The sequence below is a fragment of the Seriola lalandi genome, unplaced genomic scaffold (assembly GCF_002814215.2).
Source record: "Seriola lalandi dorsalis isolate HSWRI2012SDOR001 ecotype SW California unplaced genomic scaffold, Sedor1 jcf7180002054893, whole genome shotgun sequence".
Taxonomy (NCBI): domain Eukaryota; kingdom Metazoa; phylum Chordata; class Actinopteri; order Carangiformes; family Carangidae; genus Seriola; species Seriola lalandi.
In genome coordinates, this window is record NW_019525445.1 from 1,043,211 (window position 1) to 1,065,899 (window position 22,689).

A 22,689-nucleotide genomic window follows, 5' to 3' on the forward strand; every position below is an offset into this window, starting at 1 on the left:
CTTATTGGCTTCGTTGATCAAGCATCAGCAGCAAAGATACACAAGCTGTTGACAGCAGAGGCAGCCAAATATTATGAGTGAATATATCTAAAAATATACCAGGTCGAGAATGAGATAGAAATAGATACTAGTTTGGAGTGTGACTGAAGAAATGACTGTGCACTATCACAGTGGCTTATTAGATCATCAGAAGATGGCACACACACCTGCATTTGCACACAACTGCATGCAGATACCCTTAATATAATTATAGTTACATTAAAGTTGTAAGTTTGTTTCATGTAACTGAATTCATGATTAATTTAGACGGTGGAGGGAGATGATGATGATGAAGAAGGAAGTGCAATCCTCCCTCACCATGCCCATCTCTCCCCACACTCAAGACACTAATGACAAAAAAAAAAAAGAAAAATCATCTTCCATTTACACAACACCAACACTGTGACACATTTAACACTTACACATCTCACCGCATCAGGCTAATGGACTGGGGTGACGACTCCTGACTGGAAATGGCGTTCCCTTCATTTGTGAAAACACACTGTACAGAGGCACTAAAATGATAAATTATCCTAATTGCTTGAAATGCAGTAATGAGAAACATTAAAAATATTGGCAATTTACAGGTGAATCATTTATATCAATGCAACGTTTGGCCACATCAGACCATAAGACTAGATTAATGCTTTAAATGAATTTGCAGCATTTTTTAAAAAATGTTCATAAAAATTGCCCATTATCCTACACCTGTTTACAGATTCTTTCAGTATTTAATCATAATGAATTAATAATTAATAATTGATTAATGAAACTTTGCATTTAAATGATGCATTAAAAACTCAAACCAAAAAATTAAGTAGAATGTCATTACATATGCCAATACTTATTCTACTATTGTATTCTTTTGTATTCTGTCTTTAAATGATAAATTATTAATTAAAAAACTAAATGAACTAAGATGAAATGTCAAAATTAATTTAAATTAAAATTTAATTTAAATTGCATTTATTAATGTCTAAGCATTTAATATGCATGTCTTTCATATTCAGTCTTGACGTTTACAGTTTCCATTCCATGACTCTTTAAAGTATGCTCTGCTCTCCTTAAATAATGTGTAAGTAGTGCAGCAACTTAGAATAAGATGTGTATCCCACTGAGCAGCAACAGGAGCTCTATTTGACAAACTTTCATGTGTTGTTATCTGAGTATTCTGTTCACATTTGTTTCCTCCTTGTATTCTCATGTGTTCCTTTGAGATACATCCTTTACAGGAGACAAGTGTTAGTGAGGGAGGAGAGGAAACTCAGATGAAGGGACAAATCCGATTCAAAAATAAGAGATTATCCCTGTCATCAGCTATAAATTAAGACATTGCTCCATGGAAGAGGACGAAAACAACGATTCTTCATTTCAGGCAATTATACACTAATGAAAACCTGTCTCTTATACACATCTATTTGTTTATCATATGTTTCAAATCAATAACAATGCCTCCAATGTTGTGGCAATGTAGAATACCAGAGATAATGAAACGTATAATGATAAACGTAACTCCTGCAGTAGACATAAAAGGCATATTAAAGGTTCCCTGTGGAGATTTCTTGCAAACAAACACAGTCTAATCAAAATGCGCTGTGTGTATTATTAAGGCCTAACGAAGTTGTTGAATGGATTTCCTGATTCATAAAAACATTTGCAAAGCTGATTTTAAAAATATTTGAGAACCAGCATTGTTTAAATCATCTAGCATTCTTCTTATTGCCCTTCTTTTTGCTGGTGCATTACTATGTCTCTTGGCGTGTTACAGCCACCAACTACTGCAGCGTGAAACCGATGGCTGTCGTATGTACTATAATTTTGCATTACTGTGCATGGCAAGAATATGTCACAAGTCTGCCTGTGAATACATGTGTGCTGTTTTGTGCATTCTAATAAAACAAGAGCCTCAGTTCTTCGTGGCATGGATTTCACAAGATGTTGGAAACATTTCTGAGATTCTGCTCCATGTCGACATGATTGCGTCACATAATTTCTTCAGATTTGTCAGCTGCACATTCATGCTGCCAATCTGTCTTTCACATCCCAGAGGTGTTGTATTGGATTCAGATTTCATTTCATTTGAGAGGGGAGTCCACTGAAGTTCACTGAACTCATTATGTTCATGAGACCCTTTTGAGATGACTTTTGCTTTGTCACATGGAGCATTATCATGCTGGAAGTAGCCATTAGAAGATGGTAATCCGTGGCCATAAATGGATGCACATGGTCAGCAACAATACTTAGACAGGCTGTGACATTCAAACCATGATTGATTGGTGTTAAGGGGCCTGAAGTTTGCCAAGAAAACATTCCCCACGCCGGTATACCTCCAGGAGCAGCATGGATTGTTGACACAAGGCAGGTTAGGTCCATGGATTCATGCTGTAGATGCTAAATTCTGACCATACCATCTGTGTGCCTCAGCAGAAATTGAGATTCATCAGAGCAGCCTACAGTTTTCTAGTCTTCAACTGTTCAGTTTTGGTGAATCTGTGCAGCCTCAGATTTTTGTTCTTGGCTGACGGGGGTGGAAGGTTTGGCGTGTTGTTCATTCTGAGATGCTTTTCTGCTCACCACAGTTGTAAAGAGTGGTTATCTGAGTTACTGTAGCTTTTCTGTCAGCTCCAGTCAGTCTGGCCATTCTCCTCTGACAAGATGTTTCCATCCGCAGAACCGCTCACATCCCTTTAATGTGAACATTAACTGAAGCGTGATTTTATGCATTGCACTGCTGCCTCATGATTTGTACTGTACACTTGCTTATTCATGCAATGATCCAGTCAGCCAAAGCTTTCGTGTTCTTGTACCTAATATCCAATACTAAAAGATAGATAAATAACTCAGTATCTCTCAAAACTCAAGCCTTCTGTGTTATAATTGCTGCTGTTACCCCTTCACTGACACGTCTGCTATATCGTATTAACAAGCCTGCTGTATCTGTTGTGGGACTTTCGTTGCACAGCAGGACCTCAAGTAATGTTTGACTTCACAGAGAAAAAGAGATAATGCATTAAATGTCCTTTTACTAATCTTGTCAATGCGATAGTGGCTCCAGGACACAGCTGAAGCTGGATCAGCCTATTGTGCACAAAGGCTTGTACCATTGTTTGCTCCACAATGCCTGGCATTGTGCATCATTCAGCTGTGTTGCTGAGAAAATCATCCCAGCTAGTGGTAACAATGGAGATACACATGGCTGATCTGATTGCAGTGCAGGAGTGCTCGCTTTCATCTGTAATGCTGGAAAACAGATCATGTAGCTGGAGCTCTTATCTTGGAGATGGATGCTGACAGCCAACACAGGCTTTCTGCAGTTCCTCCTGTTTTTTTTTCTGCTAGCTCTTAATCTGTTATTTCCTCTTTTTGCACCTCTCTCCCATTGCCATCGCTCTTTAGCTGGTTATTGTCCTCCCTTACTCCTCCACCTGTCTCTATACCTGCTTCGTGTTGTCCTGTATGCACCTCCTCTGCCTAAATGCCTTTCTCTTATACATAATTTCGGTGACTTATCTTTTTTATTTCTTCCCTTTTCCTTTCCTCCTTTCAATTGCTCTTCCTTCTGTTTCATTTCTCTCCACCTACTTCCATCTATCTTTTCCATCCTTTAACCTCTCCCTCCCTCCGCCTATTGTCCCTGCCTCATTTCCCTTCCTTTTCTTGCCTTTTATCCTAATTCAATACCTCTCCCTCTTTCAGCACTCTTTATCGCCTCTCTCTTACACTTCCATCCACACCCTTCATCCACCAATTTGTTTTATCATTCTCGTCATTGCAGGCTTAGGCCGGCTCTAAGAGCCACATGCAGCCCCCACTGCCTGATCTTGAGGAGATAGCTGATCCCACTGATGCTATTTTAAGCTTGTCATGCATACTCTCCCTCCTCTTCTCTTCCACGGAGAGCTGGCAGCCACAAAGAGAGACATGAAACATGCATTCTTCCCTCACAACCACACTTTCTCTTCCTGATTGTGACTTTGAAATCAGTATGATTAACTGTATTATCAGGGGATGAGCCGGTCTGACAGAAATAGCAGTTTTCTCTCCATATGCCGTCGCTAAATAATGATTTAATTGTCTTGAAGTTTTGTCAGAGGACTCTGAGTAAGCAGAAGTTTTTTTTTTTATGGTTAATGTGGATTTGTTTTGTTTTTTTAAACAGTGTGTGTCTTTGTCATTCACTGAGTAGAAACAGGTCAATATGGTTCCTGCTCCTTTCCCAACCTGTGTCTGATTAGTCCCAGTGGCCACCATAAGAAATGAACACTCATAGACTTTAATAGACATCAATTTCATGATCAGAGAAAGTGCTTAAAGTGGAAAAGGTTGCTTTATATAGATTTGGACAGCATATGTTGAAATAATTATTTAGGCCAGAGACCATTCACGAAAGTGCATGACTCATTTAATATATATGTATGATTTAATAAAAATGAATGTTGGTCTGTTTCTGAAATTAATAATTCCCTTTACAGTGAGCATAATCAAGTATTTGTTTTTACAAAGGGACAGACATGGTGCCTCTTGCTCCATACAGTACCTTCCTCCATATATCAACGTCTTGTCTAATCATTTAATTTATATTTATTTTCAATGACTCCTGACTTCCCCTATTAAAATTGGAGGGGGGGGATCTTGAGCTTTCATGGAATTGCCAACGCTGGGACTGGGCTTCTTTGTCCCTATCCTCATAATATGTATCTGAGTATGTAGTGCATACACACTGATTAGTTAAGGAGTTTATTAAGATTAATTCAAGATGTCAATATATGGACTAACTTTGCTTGATATTTGAGTTTGACACAACTTAGAAACTTTGACCTGCTTTGTTCCCTTTATACCCAAAATGGTAAAGTTCACTGATTAGTTGTGTACTAAGCACACACTATACTCTGTCATTGCGTATAATGTGCACACTTATACTGTGTGAGGATATAGTGCAGATGTACTTTAGGACTTGTGCTGAGTTTGTGCGAGTGGAAACACTCAGAAGTATCAACGAGTTGTTGGCAGAAATGGCTGCAAATGTGCTGCTGGTTATGTCTAAATCAACCAATTCAGCTAGTGTTATAGGAGCAGTACACTGTTTGTTTGTATCTGTTTTCACTTGGAAATAAATCACTGCGATACATAACACAACAAAAGAAACTAATTTAGGCTGTTTATGTGGTGTGGCTACAAGGTTAGCAGTGAGGATAACTATCTTGGAAAAACGAATAGACTTTCCCAAGTCAGAATAACCCATAATCTTCTGTTTCTCCGTGATTGACATGATGTGCATACACTAATAGCTTGTGCTTCTGTGTACTCAACTCACCTGTCATTTCCAATGCTGCCTCGCTCACCTGCTCAGCAGACGGCATTGTCAAGTTTCTGGATTCCTGCAGATCACCTGATTGTATCATCTCCCTGGATTGCTGCCTTTCATGTCCTCATTAGCCTCCCTGTACATATATTGTGCAATTTATCCCTGTTCTTTGTCAGATTGTCCACCTTCTGCAAGTGCTTTAGCTGTGGGTTCCTGCCTGAATTCCTGTTCTCCCTTTAACTGCTGTCTTTTTAGTTTTGCCTGCCAGCCTTTTGTTTATTTGGTCCTTCTTATTGTCCGTCTGTTGGCAACTTTGAATGAAGGCTCTTAACTGTACCCGCTTTGTTTAGACCGTCTGCTCGGAGGTCGAAGCTCAACTCTAGTATTTATGGAATTCTTTATACTGGGCTGTAAATTTAATGTAGGATCTTAATCCACAGCTGTTTCAGTTTCTTCATTCACCACTCCACATAAATTAAACGCTCAGTAATTTACTGATTCTGACACTTTAAATCATAATTTTGTTTCATCACTGATGGGTGCATTTCTAAAATATGATGTTTACAACACTATATAGTTAATGGGGAGTGATTTTGGACACAGCCCACAACCCATTCCTGCACTAATAAAACTAAAAATATGATAATGTCAATACTAATGTTGTTTTATTTCATGAATTGATCAAACGCATAAAAAACATTTTATGTGTTGTCAGCGTAAACAGGGCATTGGGCTGGTCTGATGAAATATGAGGACATTTGGTTTCAAGTAAAGCCTGATAGATGCAGGAATTATTTTAAAGTTATTGAACTATGAACTAAATACAAGGCTAATATTCTACAGTCATTGTCCAATAATAGGAACACAGCATAGTCCCAGTCTTTGACATAATATGCTGTGCTAAACAATGCTTTGCTATTAATGTGATGCCATTTGAAATGCAACTAATTGTCTCCCAGTCATCAATTAACTATTAATCTAAAAATTAAAAATTAAAACATTTCTAATGTTACTGTCTTTCTTGACCCCCATTGCCACCATTACTGCAGAAGCTGATGAGAATCCAAACAAATGAACTAACTTGATAAAAACCCACTTCGTAATATATTCGGAATAAAGACAACTCGTAGGTCGCTATACAGAATGTCTTGTTTATTGGTTGTACTCATACATTTTCAAAATTACTATATGCTTCGTATCTAAACACTCTCGGATGAATCGTATTGTCTCTAAAGGCAGACGTAGTAACAGGACGTCACACCTGGAACACAGGGCGACTCTCACCATGGATGTTTGGTTGTTGACAATTTGTACGTTTAGTTATATCAGCGATGGAAGTAAATCTATGTGTAATTTGAAGGTTAGAGAAACTTTGATGGACAGGTTTTCATAATTCTACAATTGCCAAAATAGTGTGTTAATATTTCTTAGATGATTCATGGTGAAACAAGTATTCCATGAGCTACATGCCCCTGGTGAGACTCGCTCTATTTTGCAGGAGCTCGGTCACGCTGCTGAGTTGACTTTTTATTTGATAATGTTATAGAACTGTGGAGGAACAGCAGACACTATCAACACATTTGTGCTTTTCTTTTCTTCTTTTTTTTTCATTTATTTTTTTTATTTTTTAACTTTTTTGCAAGTTTTCTTTTTCTGTTAAATATCAGTTTTTGACATAATCTTTTTCACACAAACAGACTAAGTTAAATCTGTTATAAGTTTTGTATACCAACATGCTCACAATGTTTCTGAACCATTTTTTCTTTTTTTTTCCTTTTTTTTCTTTTTTGTGTCAGAACAACATACATCAAAACAGACGCCCTTTTTGTTTCAAACAGAATGTGCCGGGTCGACCATGGTGGTGTCAGAAGAATGTGATTTTCTTTGAGGTTCGCAGGCTCATCAGAGGCAGGAGGAAAAATAACAGTGCCTGCAATCATGAACTCAGGCTTCACTTGCAGGGCATGACTATAACTTCAGGAAAGAAAATCACAGACTGCAGCCGGGCACTCCAAAAATAACAGAAATTGACAAACTAAATATCAGTTCAGTCTCTCCTCCTTTTCATACATCACATGTGACTTAAAACAACATTGCAGTCATTCTCTAGCAATAAGATTTACATCATCTGTTGTTCATTTCACGGCCCAAAGAACTGAACATTATCTCACATGCTCTGAAGGTGAAAATTTGTAACCTTGATCTACAATACAACAAATATTTGAATCTTTCTCTCTCACGACAGACACATCATTTGTGGCTGTATTGTGCATGTAAGGTGATTATTAACATATTTATCTCTTTTTCAAATACTTTCTTGTTTGTGTGTTTTTATTAACTTTATACATTGTGCAAAAACAGCTGTAGTCTACTCTAGAAGGCCTCCGGGTGTCTTGGTATTCATTTCCAGTGTGTGTCTGTTTAACATCATTTCTAATCCTTTTTCTAATGTCTAATAATTTCCGTGACTGATCCTCCTTGTTGTTGGATAAGCTCAACACGTTTTTAGAATGGCAGGCAGAGTCTAGCAAACCCAAAACCTGCAAGAATATCAACTTGCTTTCTTGCCTAGAACGGTGCTGAATATGAACAGCGCAAGACTAAGTACTGCAGATGTCAAAAATAACTTGATGTCAAAAAAATAATTAAAATTGGAACAGTTTTGAAAAATGAAGAAACATTTATCTTTCACGTTCAAACTGTTTACCGTGTTTGGATCATAATGATTGTACCAGTAGCTGAAAACATGATTTATGGGAAACGGAAAAAGGGGAATAAACTTGATTCTGTATCTTAAATTCTGATGATGTTTTTCAGATCTCAGATCACCTAAAAAAGTAAAAATTGACCAGAAGCAAGGTATTGTCTGGCCTGTAGTTGTAACGAGCCCTACTTGTTTGTAACTGGTCAGTGTGAACCTACGGTATGCTATTCCACAACAAAAATGTGTTTTACCTTTGGTTCAGACCAAGCAAACTAACCGAGAATGCAACCCACTTTAGCAAAGATTAAAGGTGCATGAGGAGAATTAAAGATGAACTGTACAGTGCAGTCAGTGTTGTTGTGTGTTGGCTCTGTGCTCTAGTTCACTAGACTCTCCGTCTCAGTTTAGATTTTCAGCTTTGCTTTCACTTGAGTGAACTTTACATCCAAACTGTCGTGCATGTGGCCCCTTAAAGTCCCCCAGTTTAAGTTGTCGTATTCAGTATTTGGCCGCAAATCCATTGTAGTCCATGTCTCCCTCTCTGCTGCAGCTGTCTTCACTTCATGCTGGCCTTCATAGTTGAAGTGAGGCCAGATGATCAACTTGATCAGGCAAGAAACATTCAAGTATTTATCCATAGAACCTCCTTTGTTGCTTTGCCTCTGTGTATAGAATCATTATCCTGCTGGATTGTTTTATAATTGGGGGGGGGGGGTGATTTGCCCAATATGGATGAAACAAACACTGTTAGAAGCTTGAAGTCAGCACTTTCACCTCATAGTCTTTGTTTAATTTCAAACCCAATGTTCTGGAGTACAGAGCCAAAACAACACACACACACACACACACAAAAAAACGAAATTATAGTCCTAACACTTTCTGACTGCACTGTGTGGTAACCGAAGCTCCAGTGTTACAGCTGAACAGTTTGTAGCTTTTGATTTTTAAACAATCTTTTTTTTTTCTTTTCTCTTTGATAAGCACTAAATATAAATTTGAAGATCTACTGATCGCAATTCAGTCACTGAATGGTCTTATTCAGCAGTGACTGCCTCTGTGGTGCTATCAGACAAATGTGCTGACCGACCATTTATGACACTTTTGTCCTGAAAATCGATTAACTTATCACTTGTTATTGTGGTATATAGCATGGTATAGTAGTGTATTATATTTTCCCTCATCCCTGATGGCCCAACACTCGAAATGATAAAACAAGAATGGCTGTATTACATTAGTGTCAGTCTACTGCATCACAAGAACAAAGTAGCAGCCACGCCTCATGGATTTGCATGTTATATACAGAGAGTATAATACATTATTCTGGTTAGGTATGATTTATGATGATTATTTACATATGATATGTAGTCTGAATTAACATATTTCAACTTAAACTGATAAGATAAATGACTTTGAAATGAAAACGTAATATTCCAGCAGTGTAGAAAAATAAGTAATTTTCATTGTATTGACATGAGGAAAATGGAAGGTTTGAATCTAGCACCTATTGCAACCATATTTCTGAATATAACCGGAAATCTCCTCCAACCAGTTCTCTCAAAGGAAATACATTTTATGGGAAACATAAGGGCATTTGATTATATATTAATTTAAAGGCCTTTGGATAGAAAAATAAGTATAATAAAACATTTTGTAATATCAGTTTTTATGAACATATCAGGGACATTTTTAAATAAGGTGATTTTTGAATAAGTATATATTCTGCATATTTTATTATTTGGGTGTGCTTTTAATTAAACTGTATACTTAGTTTGTGCTTTGTAAAAAGCGTTGATTGTTTATAAAGCCCACTCCTCTGCACTTTCATAAGATTTTAGAACAAATATAAACTATGAGAAGTTCAAATCAAGTTTATCTGTGAAAATGATTTCCACTTCCTCCCCTATTTTTTTTAATCTTAAGCTACCAAGGTCATTGTGAACTTTCATCAGTACAAGTCAATTCATAATATTTCAAACTTAACAACTCAAACCACCTTTTTCATCACAGCTGTCTATTGTCACACCATTCATAAATACCTCAAATTTCACCTGAAGCTGTGGTCAACAAACACATTTATCTGTAAGCAGTTGATCGCCAGTCGTCTACTTTAGTTACTTCATCTTAAAGAAACTCCAAAACAAATCTGATCAGATTTGTCTCATATTATATCATAACGGCATACATTTTATTGGTCGTGTTGTTGGAATTACAAACACATTAACATCTGATTTACTTGTAGCAATAAAAGATTTTAACATCTTGAACTCTAATTCTGACATGTCACTTGTTTCCTTTGTAGTTGTGACTGTTGTATACGTTCAGTCCTTTCATATATGTTCCGTCCTAAAACGAGAGATGTGAGTAACACTACCTCTTTAAATAAACAATGCATCTGACAACAATTCTTTTTGGGTTTACGTCTGTGTGCTTTTAGCCATTTATTGTGGTCAATAATTTAATTTGCTGTATTAAATTATTTCTAAATCATTCTTTCAGTATATATATATGATCCAACAACAGCCTTAAATAAATAACAATCAACCTACCAGGAAATTAAACTGTTCTTGAATTGTGCTCTTTTAAAATACGCTATCTGCAATGTTTGTTTCTGTAGCCACATTGCAATCCACATCCCATTGACTCTGACAGAGCCAAGAGTACTTAAATGAATGCATGAATAATTGCTAATTTTCACGAACAGCTTGTCTTTATCAGTAACCCAGGGGCTTCATTAATAACTGTAAACAAGAGCCACGTCTATCGGCTCTATCACCGGACTCTATCATCAATAACTATTGATTACCGTGTCAAGAGTCAGTGCAGAACGCATCGGTCTGTCCTGACAGAGGTTAGCAAATGTAGCGATCCTGTCCACTTCTGTCCGTATTCCATGCAGGTGTCATTGAACATTTAAATGACCTTACGATTGATCCCTTTGTGTGCTTGTGTGGGTGCGTTTGTGAGTGCTCTGTTGATTTCAGTAATGTAAATGGGGTTAAATGCCAGTCCAATAAATGGAAGGGTGTGTGTGTATAGGTGTGTTGAATCAGGACTGCTGTATTTCCCCCATGGGTTGACTATCAAATGAGATCCTTCACTCTTTCACTTATCCTTCACACTGTAATCTGGGTATTGCTCTACATTTAGCCAACGCAGCAACAAATCAATGCAGCGTACGGTGGTTGAATTCACTCGGGGTACGTTTGCAATACAACTGATATTAGAAGAAGGAAATGAATTGTGCTGCTGATGAAATTGTACCTCTTCCTGCCTCAGAAGTCCTCAAATGTTGACTAAAAGTAAAGTAATTGACCCAGCTGTTTACACTACCCTGGCAGCAGAGAGCTCTGGGTGTATTTATAGTGAGAGCACTGTCGGGACAGCATGAATTATTAATGGATCCTGATGCAGATTTATCTGTGACCTCTAGGCCACCTGGGTGCGAAACACACACACACACACACACACACACACACACACACACACACACACACACACACACACACATTCACAAACTAAATCAGTGTTTGTCTTTGTGGACTAAAACTGTGGCCCTGTGGATGGGTTTTCAGTGATGTCAAATGACAGTGTGTACAGTCCAGTGACCCTCAGTAAATCCCAGTGTAGCCATTTGCAAGCTTCCGGTTGGTTGATCAGATGTCTTTCGCCCACTGTGATTGGTCCTCAGGGATAAATTATTCAAAGCTCTGAAGCATTCAGCAAGGTACAGCACATACTAACAAGTACATACAGTAGACCTAAACTACACACACACACACATACATACGTCAATAAGAGATCAGTCTGTTTTTTTATGCTTCTTTCTAGCTTCTGCGTAGACGTTCAATCTGCTGACATACAGGAGAAAATTTCCCTCAGGAACTGGATTCAAATGAGTTTAGTGTTGCCTCCATTTTGTTGCAAAAGTCATGATCAAAAAACATGTAAACTGATCCTTGGCCTCATGTGTTTGCTCCCTCTCTCCTGTTTCCTGGCTCAGAGGCGGTACTTTCTCAGCAGGTCAGCCTGCCACATGTACTTCCTCTCAGGGAACCTCTCTGGGATCTTGATCTTGCGGAAGTCTTGAATGCACTTTTCCAGCTCCTCCTCGACCGTCAGCTTCTCTTTCGCTGGCCTTTTCTTGCAGGTGCTGGTGTCGCGGGAGCTCGCCGTGAGGGTGCGCAGCAAGTCACTCTTACGCCGTTGTTCGGACTGCTGGAGCATGGCGACGGGGCCCTTTTTCAATGGCCTGTCCAGGGTTTGGACATTGGCGTGGGGGTGTGATTGGCGGCTAACCGGGCCACGGATGACTGTTCCCTGGGGTGAGCTGGCCTCTGACTGGCTCTCAGAGCTGGAGGTGGAGAGGTCGTTAAAGGAAGTGCCACTCTCGCCTTCGCCGTCACCCTTATGGTTCTTGCAGCAGCAATCACATGGAGGGGAGGACCAACGTGATGGACCGCCTGGAAAGAGAGAAAAGCAAAGAGGGAGCTAACATTAGATCCTGTGCAGAGCTATTTTTCCCACCTTTTCTTTCCTTCTGGGCAAATCATCATGAAGAGAAAAATGAGACGGTGGCACAAAGAGAGGCACAAATTAGTCAGACAGGAGAAGAAAGGCAAAGTAAGAAGCACTGAAGACAGACAAAGACCAAAATTCAGCTAATGCCAAATGACTATCACCTAGAACAAAGTGACATGACATCAGGGACAACTGGCTTGCTTCCAGTCTAATCATAGAAGTGAGCTGGCTGCCTGTGTGACAGGCCGGTATTGTTCAGAAAACTACCCTCATAGATCCACACTGTCACATGAAACAAGTAGAGCAGCTTGAACCTTTTGCAAACATGCAATGAAAATTTTTGAAGATTTACATGCTCTACATGTATTTACAGCAAGGCACTGAAGATAACTGTATTTGGACTTAACGAAAGACTGTGGTACAAATAGAAGTTTTTAAACATGTACGAGGAAAACTGATTGCAGTATTGTTACAGACCGACAATGTGTGTTTATATGGGTATATTTAAGTGTAGTGCAGGTCCTAGCTACATACAGTCATTTAGATTAAATGGTTATAAGTAAGGTAGACTTTGAAAAACCTGACTCTGACTTGCAAATCACCAAATGAGTTGGCAAACAAACACTCACATTAGCAGTATTTAAATACCTGATTTTACAACCTTTTTGTTCTTTCAATCTTTTGAAGTGTTTTCCATCATCGGCTAAAAGGTTTTGAAATTCTATGCAATGCTTGGAATTGCCGTGGCACACTTCAGAGGAGAGTTTCTATTGAGCTACTTTTCCTCAATAGTACAGTAAACAGCTCGCTTGAGTATCACAACTATTTCACACCACGACCCGGAGCTTAATTTTCTCAGTGGTGATGAGGTCGAGGCAGCTGCCCAGTAGTTGTGGGTCTTGGCCAATGATGAGACAAAAGCAGTGATCCATAATCATTACTGAAAGGAATCAATTGCCAAGCCTAATCTCTGTGAGCGTACAGTGGGCTGAAAGATTCAGGGGAACCAGAGTGGCTGGCACCACACCTCTCACTGCAGGAAACAGCCATTTATTTTTCATGCTAACCTCCTGAATAATTGAAGGGGTATCTGTTGCTGATGGACTCCTCTCTGTTTAGTGAGAGAGATCCAAATCCTTAAGGCAAGTGCACACATGCAATGCTACCCCCACTTCTGATTACCGGCCCCGCCCCTCACCATCTACACACACACACACACACACACACACACACACACACACACACATCAAGCTTTTCATGCATCTTCTTTTCATCAAGTTCAGTCGTAGCATTGCTTCTTTTTATGTGCCGCTGAGCATTTCAATTCAAACAAGATAGTATGAGACTATAAATAACACTGCTTAAAATAAGTGCCCCCCTGCTTTTAATTTCCTTTGTCCTCAGCAGCATATTTGGTTTGTTTATAGAGAGGCTGCAGAGCAGAAATCGATTCATTCAACCAATATTTGTTCCTCCGTGTACCACTGAGGAACAGCCACCATGTATCACAACTACATTTATGTGAGTGTAAATAGAAGAAATATTTCTTGGAAGGCTTTGACACTCATTCCCACTGTTAGTCTAAATGGCAAGAGCACTAATATTCAGTCCAGTACGTAAATATACACAGACAAACGCACACACCCACATAGACTGCTGAACTACTGTATGTTAAATAAACATCACCCATCAAAGGCAGTGACAGAAATGGAACACAACACCCTTTGTCGCTCATACCAGCTCTGGCTCTCTTTAATTACCACTGGCATTTAAAGCTTTCACATGCACCAACACATTTCTATGCACACATACACAGGTCTGAGATATAGACATGAAATAAAATGTGCTCATAGTTGCAGAGTTGCAGACAGGATAGAGAATGTAACCCCGTGATAGGTGCAATGATGTCTCCCAACCTTTGTTTAGGGACACAAGTTAATTTATGTCACTCTGAGTTAATAGGGCGCCCTCTGATCGATGAGATGTAGACTCATGATTTGTGGTTTGAAAAATGGCCTGAGACTCTGGTGAATTGTTAAATTTACCAGTGGCCAATCTGCCTGTCCAAATAAAATTAACATGATTGGATGGCTGAAGCTGCAGTAACGAATGTCCTAAAGAACCTTGCTAAATGTGTGTATATGTATGCATGTGTGCGTGTGTGTGTGTGTGCATGTGTGCGGCATTGCATCTGTATATTTGATTTATGATATTCTGATTAAGCTTTGGTGTTTAGTAATTACATCAACCTCCGTTTAGCTCTTCACACTCCCAAGTCTTGTCGGTGACATGCTGCTGTAATATACAGGTATTGCGAATGGCTATTAGCCACGCTACCTCTAAAGACTACCAGGGAGGGATCTGATGTATCATTTTGACCAGTTGGATTTCCTGTCAAACCTTTAGCTTCATGACAAATACGCTGGCAAATAATTCAATTGAGGACACTATTTACAGGGACTTTAACATCCAAGCACTGTTAACAGAGATTGGTATAATAACTCACTGAGTGGTGTCTCTAGCCCCATCTGCACAGTGATACTATAATTATGTTCCTAAAAGGATATTTCAGTATGCTGTGTTGATGCTTCGTAGCACATCGAGTTATTTTAGTAGTAAAACCAATTTCCCCTGCTAATTGAAGTGGAAAAAAGTGTAAATGGTGTAGACCTGCATTTTCTCATTGATATTTACTGTACACTGTATGATTATAATGTCCTGCTAATAGAGTTTAAAATTAAACAACCGTTTTATGTTATGTTATTTCAGGGTTTTTTTTTTTTTTCATTTTCTATCTACCTGAAATAATTTCTATCTACCCGTCAAATCACTGCAGCTACTTCATTATTCTGAATCACACATTAACTGTAACACTGTAAAAAATTGATCCCAGTCCAGTGAAAAGGCTTTAAAGTTCAGGCTGTGTTCATACATAACTTCTCAGGTAATACTGTAACCATGCCACTAATTTCATTTTGAAATAAACAACACACTATTTTCCGGTGTTGTTCCAATGCAGCAATTAAGGCTCAAAGCATTTGCCTCAAAGTTGATAAATCAGACACCCTCCGGTCCAATTTTGCCAATTTTGCTTAACTATAGTGAATGATGCATCTTGGCAGTGTGTGCTGGAGCGCCAAAATTTACACTGACGGAGGTGCCATAATTAAAGGTCAAGGTTTCAGAGTTTGAAAGGCTATAGTAGCTACCTCAAATGGTCTGATTTTAATTATACTGGGGAAGAATGATGCGTCTTGTTAATGAGCGGCCCAAAGGATGCTTGCATCCATCACTCAGGTGGACATTTGTAATTGAAAGTTTGCTTGTTGTTCTGCACCTGAAGTCATTTAAACTGCAGGAATTGTGATAAATTTCCCTGCATCATGCCTGAGCAATCCATTTAATGGGGCAGTGTCTTGTCCATCTACTGTTTAAGTCAGTGGTTTGGTGCAATATGTTGGTGGCTGTGCTGTATAACAGGTAGTGTTAGAGAACTTAATTTCCTCCTGTGAAAAAAGTATACATTATTATAAGAAAAGCACAGATTTTTGTTGTCATAGACGAGGTGTTTTAGCTCTCTAAACGCCATGGATTTGACAGTTTCTCTGTATGACGGATGAACGACTCTCCTGAATGATCCTCTCACTTAGAAAAATAACCTGAGGTTCATTCCTCATACCATTCAGGAGATGTCTTGGGGAGAGGGCATCCCCCTCGTTCCTGTCAATCACGCCCACATGCATGTCAGCATTTTTGGAAAGTTGTAGAATAAATCACAGGACGTCAGGAAGAGCTACACTTACTGTAGCATAAATGTGTCTGAATTTGAACTGAATACTATTTTGAATGAATTATGGCACCTGTATTATTTTAAAGTATAAAACCATGGCACCCACTCATTGCTTACTCAACCAATATGAATCTTGTTTAGTAAATAATTGAGGGGATAAAACTTGAGTCCACTGACAAGACAGGAAAATACCTGAAAAGATGAGCTGAGGAGAATTTCTTTCCCAATTTCTGGTGTTGATGTCTTCACATGTTACTCTTAATAATTCTCAATCTCTTGCTTGCATTATGTTATTGATTTTTTTTTTTTTTTGGACAGCACAGTTGAGACGGGCATGATGCCACGCTACATTCATGGTACTGTGCACTTCTTAAGGCTGAGTTTTTATGTCTTTTCTCCATTTCGTCAGCTGCTACATTGGCCCAGCCGCCTCTTGCTATTATAAACTCACTGAATAATATATTGGTTAATTTATCAAATAAATGAAAATACCAACAAGCTAGTAAACAGCTTACATGTTGTACAGTAACAGGAATACTGCCAGCAAACATATCTTTAGATGACAGCTAACAAACTATTTAAACTAGAATGTACATAGTTACATATTGTACAGTAGTTTGTGGTGGAGCAGACTGCAGCCTGGAGGTTGGAGAAGTGGGCCTGTGATTAAAAAGGTAGCCGATTCAAACCAGGACCTTCACGATAAAACTGTGCAAGGAAGTGAATCAAGAGCGCTTGCCTTGAGCTTTGAGCAAGGCACTTAATCTGCAAACTGCTCCAGGGACCAACTGAAAAGACTTAAGTTGTGCTGAGCAGCTCTTGTGTGAGATTGTGTTTACTGTGTAAATTAGACACAAGCATTACTGGAAATCGAAATGGCATTTTAACTCATCAGACCTACAGCACCCTAGATAGACGAGGATTCGGGCTTAAAGCTGGAGTGCTGGAACGTCTGTCACATTCAAGCCCTCGCCAGATGAGTTCACACATTGCTGATTAAGCCCATCACCGCCTGGTCAATCTCTCTGTATTTCGTAGTATACCGAAGTTTTAAATCCGACGACATTTCCGCGCATTACCGCACACCGGTAGTGTTGTGTTTTACGTCAACCAGCAATGACTGGTTTGCCAGAGCTGAAGAGGGAAGTAACGGTAGCAACGGAGACAGAGAAGGCTTCGGCAACAAGGAGTATGGTGGAACCTTTGGCAGAAAAACCTAGGAAGTGTCCAAGAATAGTTTCTGATGCTCCAGATAAAAGAGAAATTCAGTGTTTAAAGGAAGGGTTATAGTCTAAAGATGACAAACATGGATTACCATTGGTGTGGCTTTTCCTTAGCGGAAATGAGCGTTTGTGTAATTACTCTCACTGCCAGAAGGGGGAAGACAAAAGCTCCACACAGCAGGTTTAACGAGTAAATAGGTCTGCTGTATTTTTTTAAATTAATATATTATTATAACATAATATTCTTTACTTGTGTTTCGGTGTATTTTAATTGTATGCCTATTATGCAAATTAAGCAACAAAAGTGGTGGTCACTTTGTTTCTGAAAACTCAAAATATAGTTTGTGTGTTCCCATGCTGCTCAGTCTCTCTCAGTATGTGTGTGTGCATTTTCTGCACAATGTAATATGTGTGTTAATGTATACGTTCTCTCTGCAAAGGCCTAGTATACAGATGGATGTGTGGCATCTTGTGCTCACATGTGAGGATAAGGTCATGCTTTCCTTCAGGGTTGAGCGCATGTTTGTGTAGGTGTGCGTTTGTGTATAACTTGAGAATGTACATGCACATACATGTAACATGTGAGGTGATGCACCATATGTGAGAGCCTGATGTAGGTCACTTTGTGTACCATACTGCCGCAGCCTCCTTTCCTCCATATACATCAGGCATGTTGTAGTGTGTTTGTGAGAGAGAGAGAGAGGCATGCACTGACAGAGTGAGTGTGCGTGTGTGTGTGTGTGTGTGTGTGTGTGTGTGTGTGTGTGTGTGTGTGCGCATGCCTGTGGTCATCCCTCAGTGTCTAAGTGACATTGGCCTTGGAACTATTATCTGTATGCCTTTGGGCAGAGAAAGGGAGGCTGGTGTCAGGTGGGGTTCCCATTCATGTCATCAGAGGTGTCAGACTGTCGGCCGTGCCTCTGGCCAGCATCACTCAGCACACACACCCTCGCTTTGTGCGTGTGTATGTGTTACGTTATACTGTATGTGCAGCAGTTGATTCGTGTTGTTTCTCTTCCACGGCAGCGGGCGGGAGGACTGACCGTAGTCCAATGACTGTCACATGCCTTTACACACACAAACACACAAACGCACACAAACAGACAATGCTTCCTGACAGGTGCTCCTGGCTCTGATGTATTGATCTCAGCAGGGAACTCAACAACTTGTGTTAGCTGTGGTCAGTAAAAAGACCTGGCTGACTTACACTGCACTCACAATTAATTTGAATAAACACACACAATGCACACACACACACACGCACGCACGCATATTGCACATTTCATATCCATCGTCCATCTGTCATGTCATTTCCTCACATCAGCTGTTATTTAAAGGTCTGTCATTTCCCTCTATGAGTAGTTGTGTACTATATCATCTGATATATAGACTACATGTAGACAGTTTCATCCTGTGTCAATATTTATGATAGTCATACATAGTACAGGCCTTTGTATTCCAAAGCAAAAGACTGACACTATATGCCTCAACAGCAACACATTTCTTGTCATATGTGTTGGCTGATTCTGGCATTCTGTGCATCACACTCACTACATACACCTGTAGAATTTGATAAGGGTTGTAGAATTTGATAAGGTCTGATTTATCACCCTGATTTTGGACTGGCAGGCGAGACTTCCTCTCGGGCTGAGTACATATTTTGCCTCCTTTTGCTAAGATTGGCAGAACACAACTATTAACTATCTATTAACTGAACTGTTTCTCTTGTGAAGCTTGCCAACAGCAGTACACCCCTTTAGACTGTACATATGTATATTTTTTTGCTTTTTCTATGATATTACCAATCGTGTTGTTTTTGCTGTTGTTGTTTTGTATTATACTCTACTTCCATATCTGTAGTGTATTGTAGTTTTATGATAATGAGGATTAGCTGTAATTGCACTGTACATGTAAAAGCCCAAATAGAGTTGAAAATTAGCTATAGCTATAAAAACGCCCGGTGCAACACATCAGTTTTATGCTTTGTTTTTAGAACTATGTTAAATTACATTGTCCCTATTGAATAAATAAATAAACTATAAAAAAAGAAAAAGAAAAAAAAACTATGAATGAAAGCACCGACTCAAAACATTGGCAAATCAACAGCTGGGTGTGTGTCTTTAATTTTCTTATCTTCCTCCATCCCCATTTTAGATGAAACACTGCTGAATTTGTAAAATCAAAGAGAGCAGAGAACCAAAAAGCACAAACAAAAAATTACTTTCAAATGTCTCTAAGCAACTCATGCAGCATTCAGCTCTTTTGTTCCCAAAATATTGCATGGCGAGTCCAAACAGACTCACATATTTACCTCATTATGTTGGCTTATTCTGGGAGAAAAAAAATAATTATGTTTTCTTCTTGAGTAGAGCCGCAAGCAAAACAAAGGATACAACGGCTGGAGTGTTTGGTGGTCATACAAACATGAAAGGACCTTTGACTGGCACTTGAATCAGCGACTAAACACATGCAGAACATTCATTATTTTCCTTCCAGTCCTCTATTTCAGTTCTTTCATTTCCCTGTACCATCACTGTTTTCTAACTGCACTTTTCAACCCTCCCTCTTCCTCTACCCTTCTGCATCTCTCCCTTACCATTCCTCTTCTAATGCCTGTATCGATGGGTTGGCGCATCAGTGGAAGTGTATGGACGATTGCCCTCTGATTGATTTCTGTCATACAGCCTCTCAGCACTGGGAAGCTGTTCACTTGAGATAAATGATGTTGGCACAACAAAAGCAAATAAACCTCTTCTATCTATCACTCCCTTTCCCACCCCAGCGCTGCTGTCTGCGTCTCTCTGCTCTCATGTCTCGCTCCCTACCTCTTCTCTTCCTGCCTTCTCGTCTCTTCCTCAGTCTTTCTCTCTCAGATTAAGGTTTCTGCTCTCCATTATTTATTTTCCATGTTTGTTTCCATCATGCGCCTTTTTCATTTTATTCTCTCTGTCACTCCTTCTTATTTCCTTCATATCAGCAAGTCAACAGCCCCGGACAGAAAATTTCATGCGTAAGATGCACAAAGAATATCATAGTCAAATCAGTACTGATCAGATCAGCTCATTTAATTTTTTTCTTGAAATGATGCAAATTAGCTTCAGGATCTCACATTATGGCCTGAGTACAGCTCTAGATGGAACCTGAAGATATACTCAATGATTGGAAGGAGTTTAATTGAGTCATTTCAGCATTTGCCTTGATTTTGTGTTTGATTTTGTGATGAAGTGTTGCAATTAACTTTTTTTCTGTACCCACCGTCCCTCAACCTGCCTTCTAATTTAGTTCTATTCAGTTAGGCTATTCATTTAATTTCCTTTCCATTTACCTCAGAAACATTTGAACTTGTTGCGTTACAGTTAATTTTGTTTGAGAAAAAGTAAATCAAACTCAAAATGACTTGTGGCATTACACATTTTGTGATGGATGTCTTCCAGTATGAAAGTTGAACACAGGTGCAAAATGGATGAATCATCAAAAACCGACTCTGTGAAATGATGGTGTGTCAGATTGTAATTTATGCTACTTATTTTTCTTCCGTTAACATCTACCATCTAGTGTCGTATATCACCCCAAACAGAGTAGAGTTTGTTGGATTTTTGTTGTTGTTTCTGTTTCTTCGTTATATTTTAGATTAGTTTTTAAATGCGAAGCAGCTTATGTAACCTGGTTGTAACTCACTGAAAAAGTCACTCATCTGCCTTTAGCACACTCTATTAAGGGATTTTCAGTCATTGTTAAATATTTTTTACACATCCCAACCTGCGCTACTTAGAGGATAGGAAGGTATCAGCAGCAGCCGTTTCGCCCTGCAGTTACTGACATGTCGATGTCGCGACCTAGAGGCAAAGAAAGTTTAAGACTGTCGACACTGGACCAGAAAGCAAGTCATCCTACCTAACTAGCACAAAAGTGTGTGCACAAATCGTTTATTCTATCAATACACAACAGGTATGTAAACGGTTTTAATACCCAAGTTCACCCAAGTCTCAAGACTGCAGCTGTGATGTTGACTGGGCCTGGGTTTGGATGCTTCTTATCAATAATACTTTAATAATATTTTCTCTTTTCGCTCGAGTTTTGATCAGACTACATAGTACATAAAGTCTTTGTTAAAGGGTGTCATGACAACATAATACCACAAGCATAAAGTATAAGCCACAAGCCTTTCTGTATAAGCCCCTGTGTCAGTACTGCATAAGCCTTAAATCGTACAGTTACATTACAATACACTTTCTGTTCTATTTTACAATCTGGAGACCAACGGCTTTGATCGACAGCCAACAGTTTAAAACTGAATTTCTAATGGATCTCAAACCTACATGTGCTGTGACTGCAATCCCAAGGAAAGTTGAGATCATATGACTGAGGGTTTAGACTACCCTAGCAAAAACAAAGTGAGAGATAGAGAAAGAATTTGTTCCTCCCTTGAGCATCAGACCGATGTGCAGCGCCATAGAGAATCAATCAGAAAAGACGGAGAATGAGACACTGGCTGTAGTCTGTGTGATTTTCTGGGCATATGAGTCTATTTTCTGGTTCAGAGCTGATATCGCTGCCATAAAATGGATGTTACTTTAGTTCAAAAGCTCAGACAATCTCTCTTTTCGGGCCCACAAAAACAGTCTTCTTTTAATTGTTAGCTGAGTTGCTCTTAGCGCTAAGGCACAACCTGATGTCTTCATAGGTTAAATGTTATAAAAATGTGATAATGTGTTTATCCCTACAAGAAGATTTTTTTTTTTTCTTCCTCTATGGAAGGGGTCAAAAGAACAGCAATTAAAGTTGGCAGTGATTCAGCGTCTTGCCCAAGGACACTTCAGCATGACAGATGCTGTTCCAATCGGCAGTCTGAACCTGCAGGACCTTGCTTTACATCCCGGCTCTCTTGTTTTTAGCTGCGGGAAGAAGCTCGGTTGGTCAGATATTGATTCAACTGTCCCTGCCCCTGAGAATAAGTTCTGGACAAAGATGTCAGCTGTCAAATGAAAATTCAGCATATTCAAGAGCACAAGAGGTTTGTATTCCTAAGCAGATCGCTGGTTGGAGCTATATTTGCAAGGTTGGCATAATAGATAACAAGAATGAAGCACCACCCACCCCCCGCCCGCCC

At 39.2% G+C, this 22,689-nt stretch overlaps 1 protein-coding gene across 1 annotated transcript in view; it reads right to left on the bottom strand.

The window, feature by feature from the left end:
* Positions 1-6,474: 6,474 nt before the first annotated feature.
* kctd16b (potassium channel tetramerization domain containing 16b) overlaps positions 6,475-22,689 on the bottom strand; it is a 78,299-nt gene continuing 62,084 nt past the window's right edge. The window contains exon 2 of the mRNA XM_023429366.2: positions 6,475-12,508. Within this exon, the coding sequence (XP_023285134.1) occupies positions 12,045-12,508 (464 nt within the window). The 3' untranslated portion in view covers positions 6,475-12,044. The remainder of the gene's footprint in view (positions 12,509-22,689) is intronic.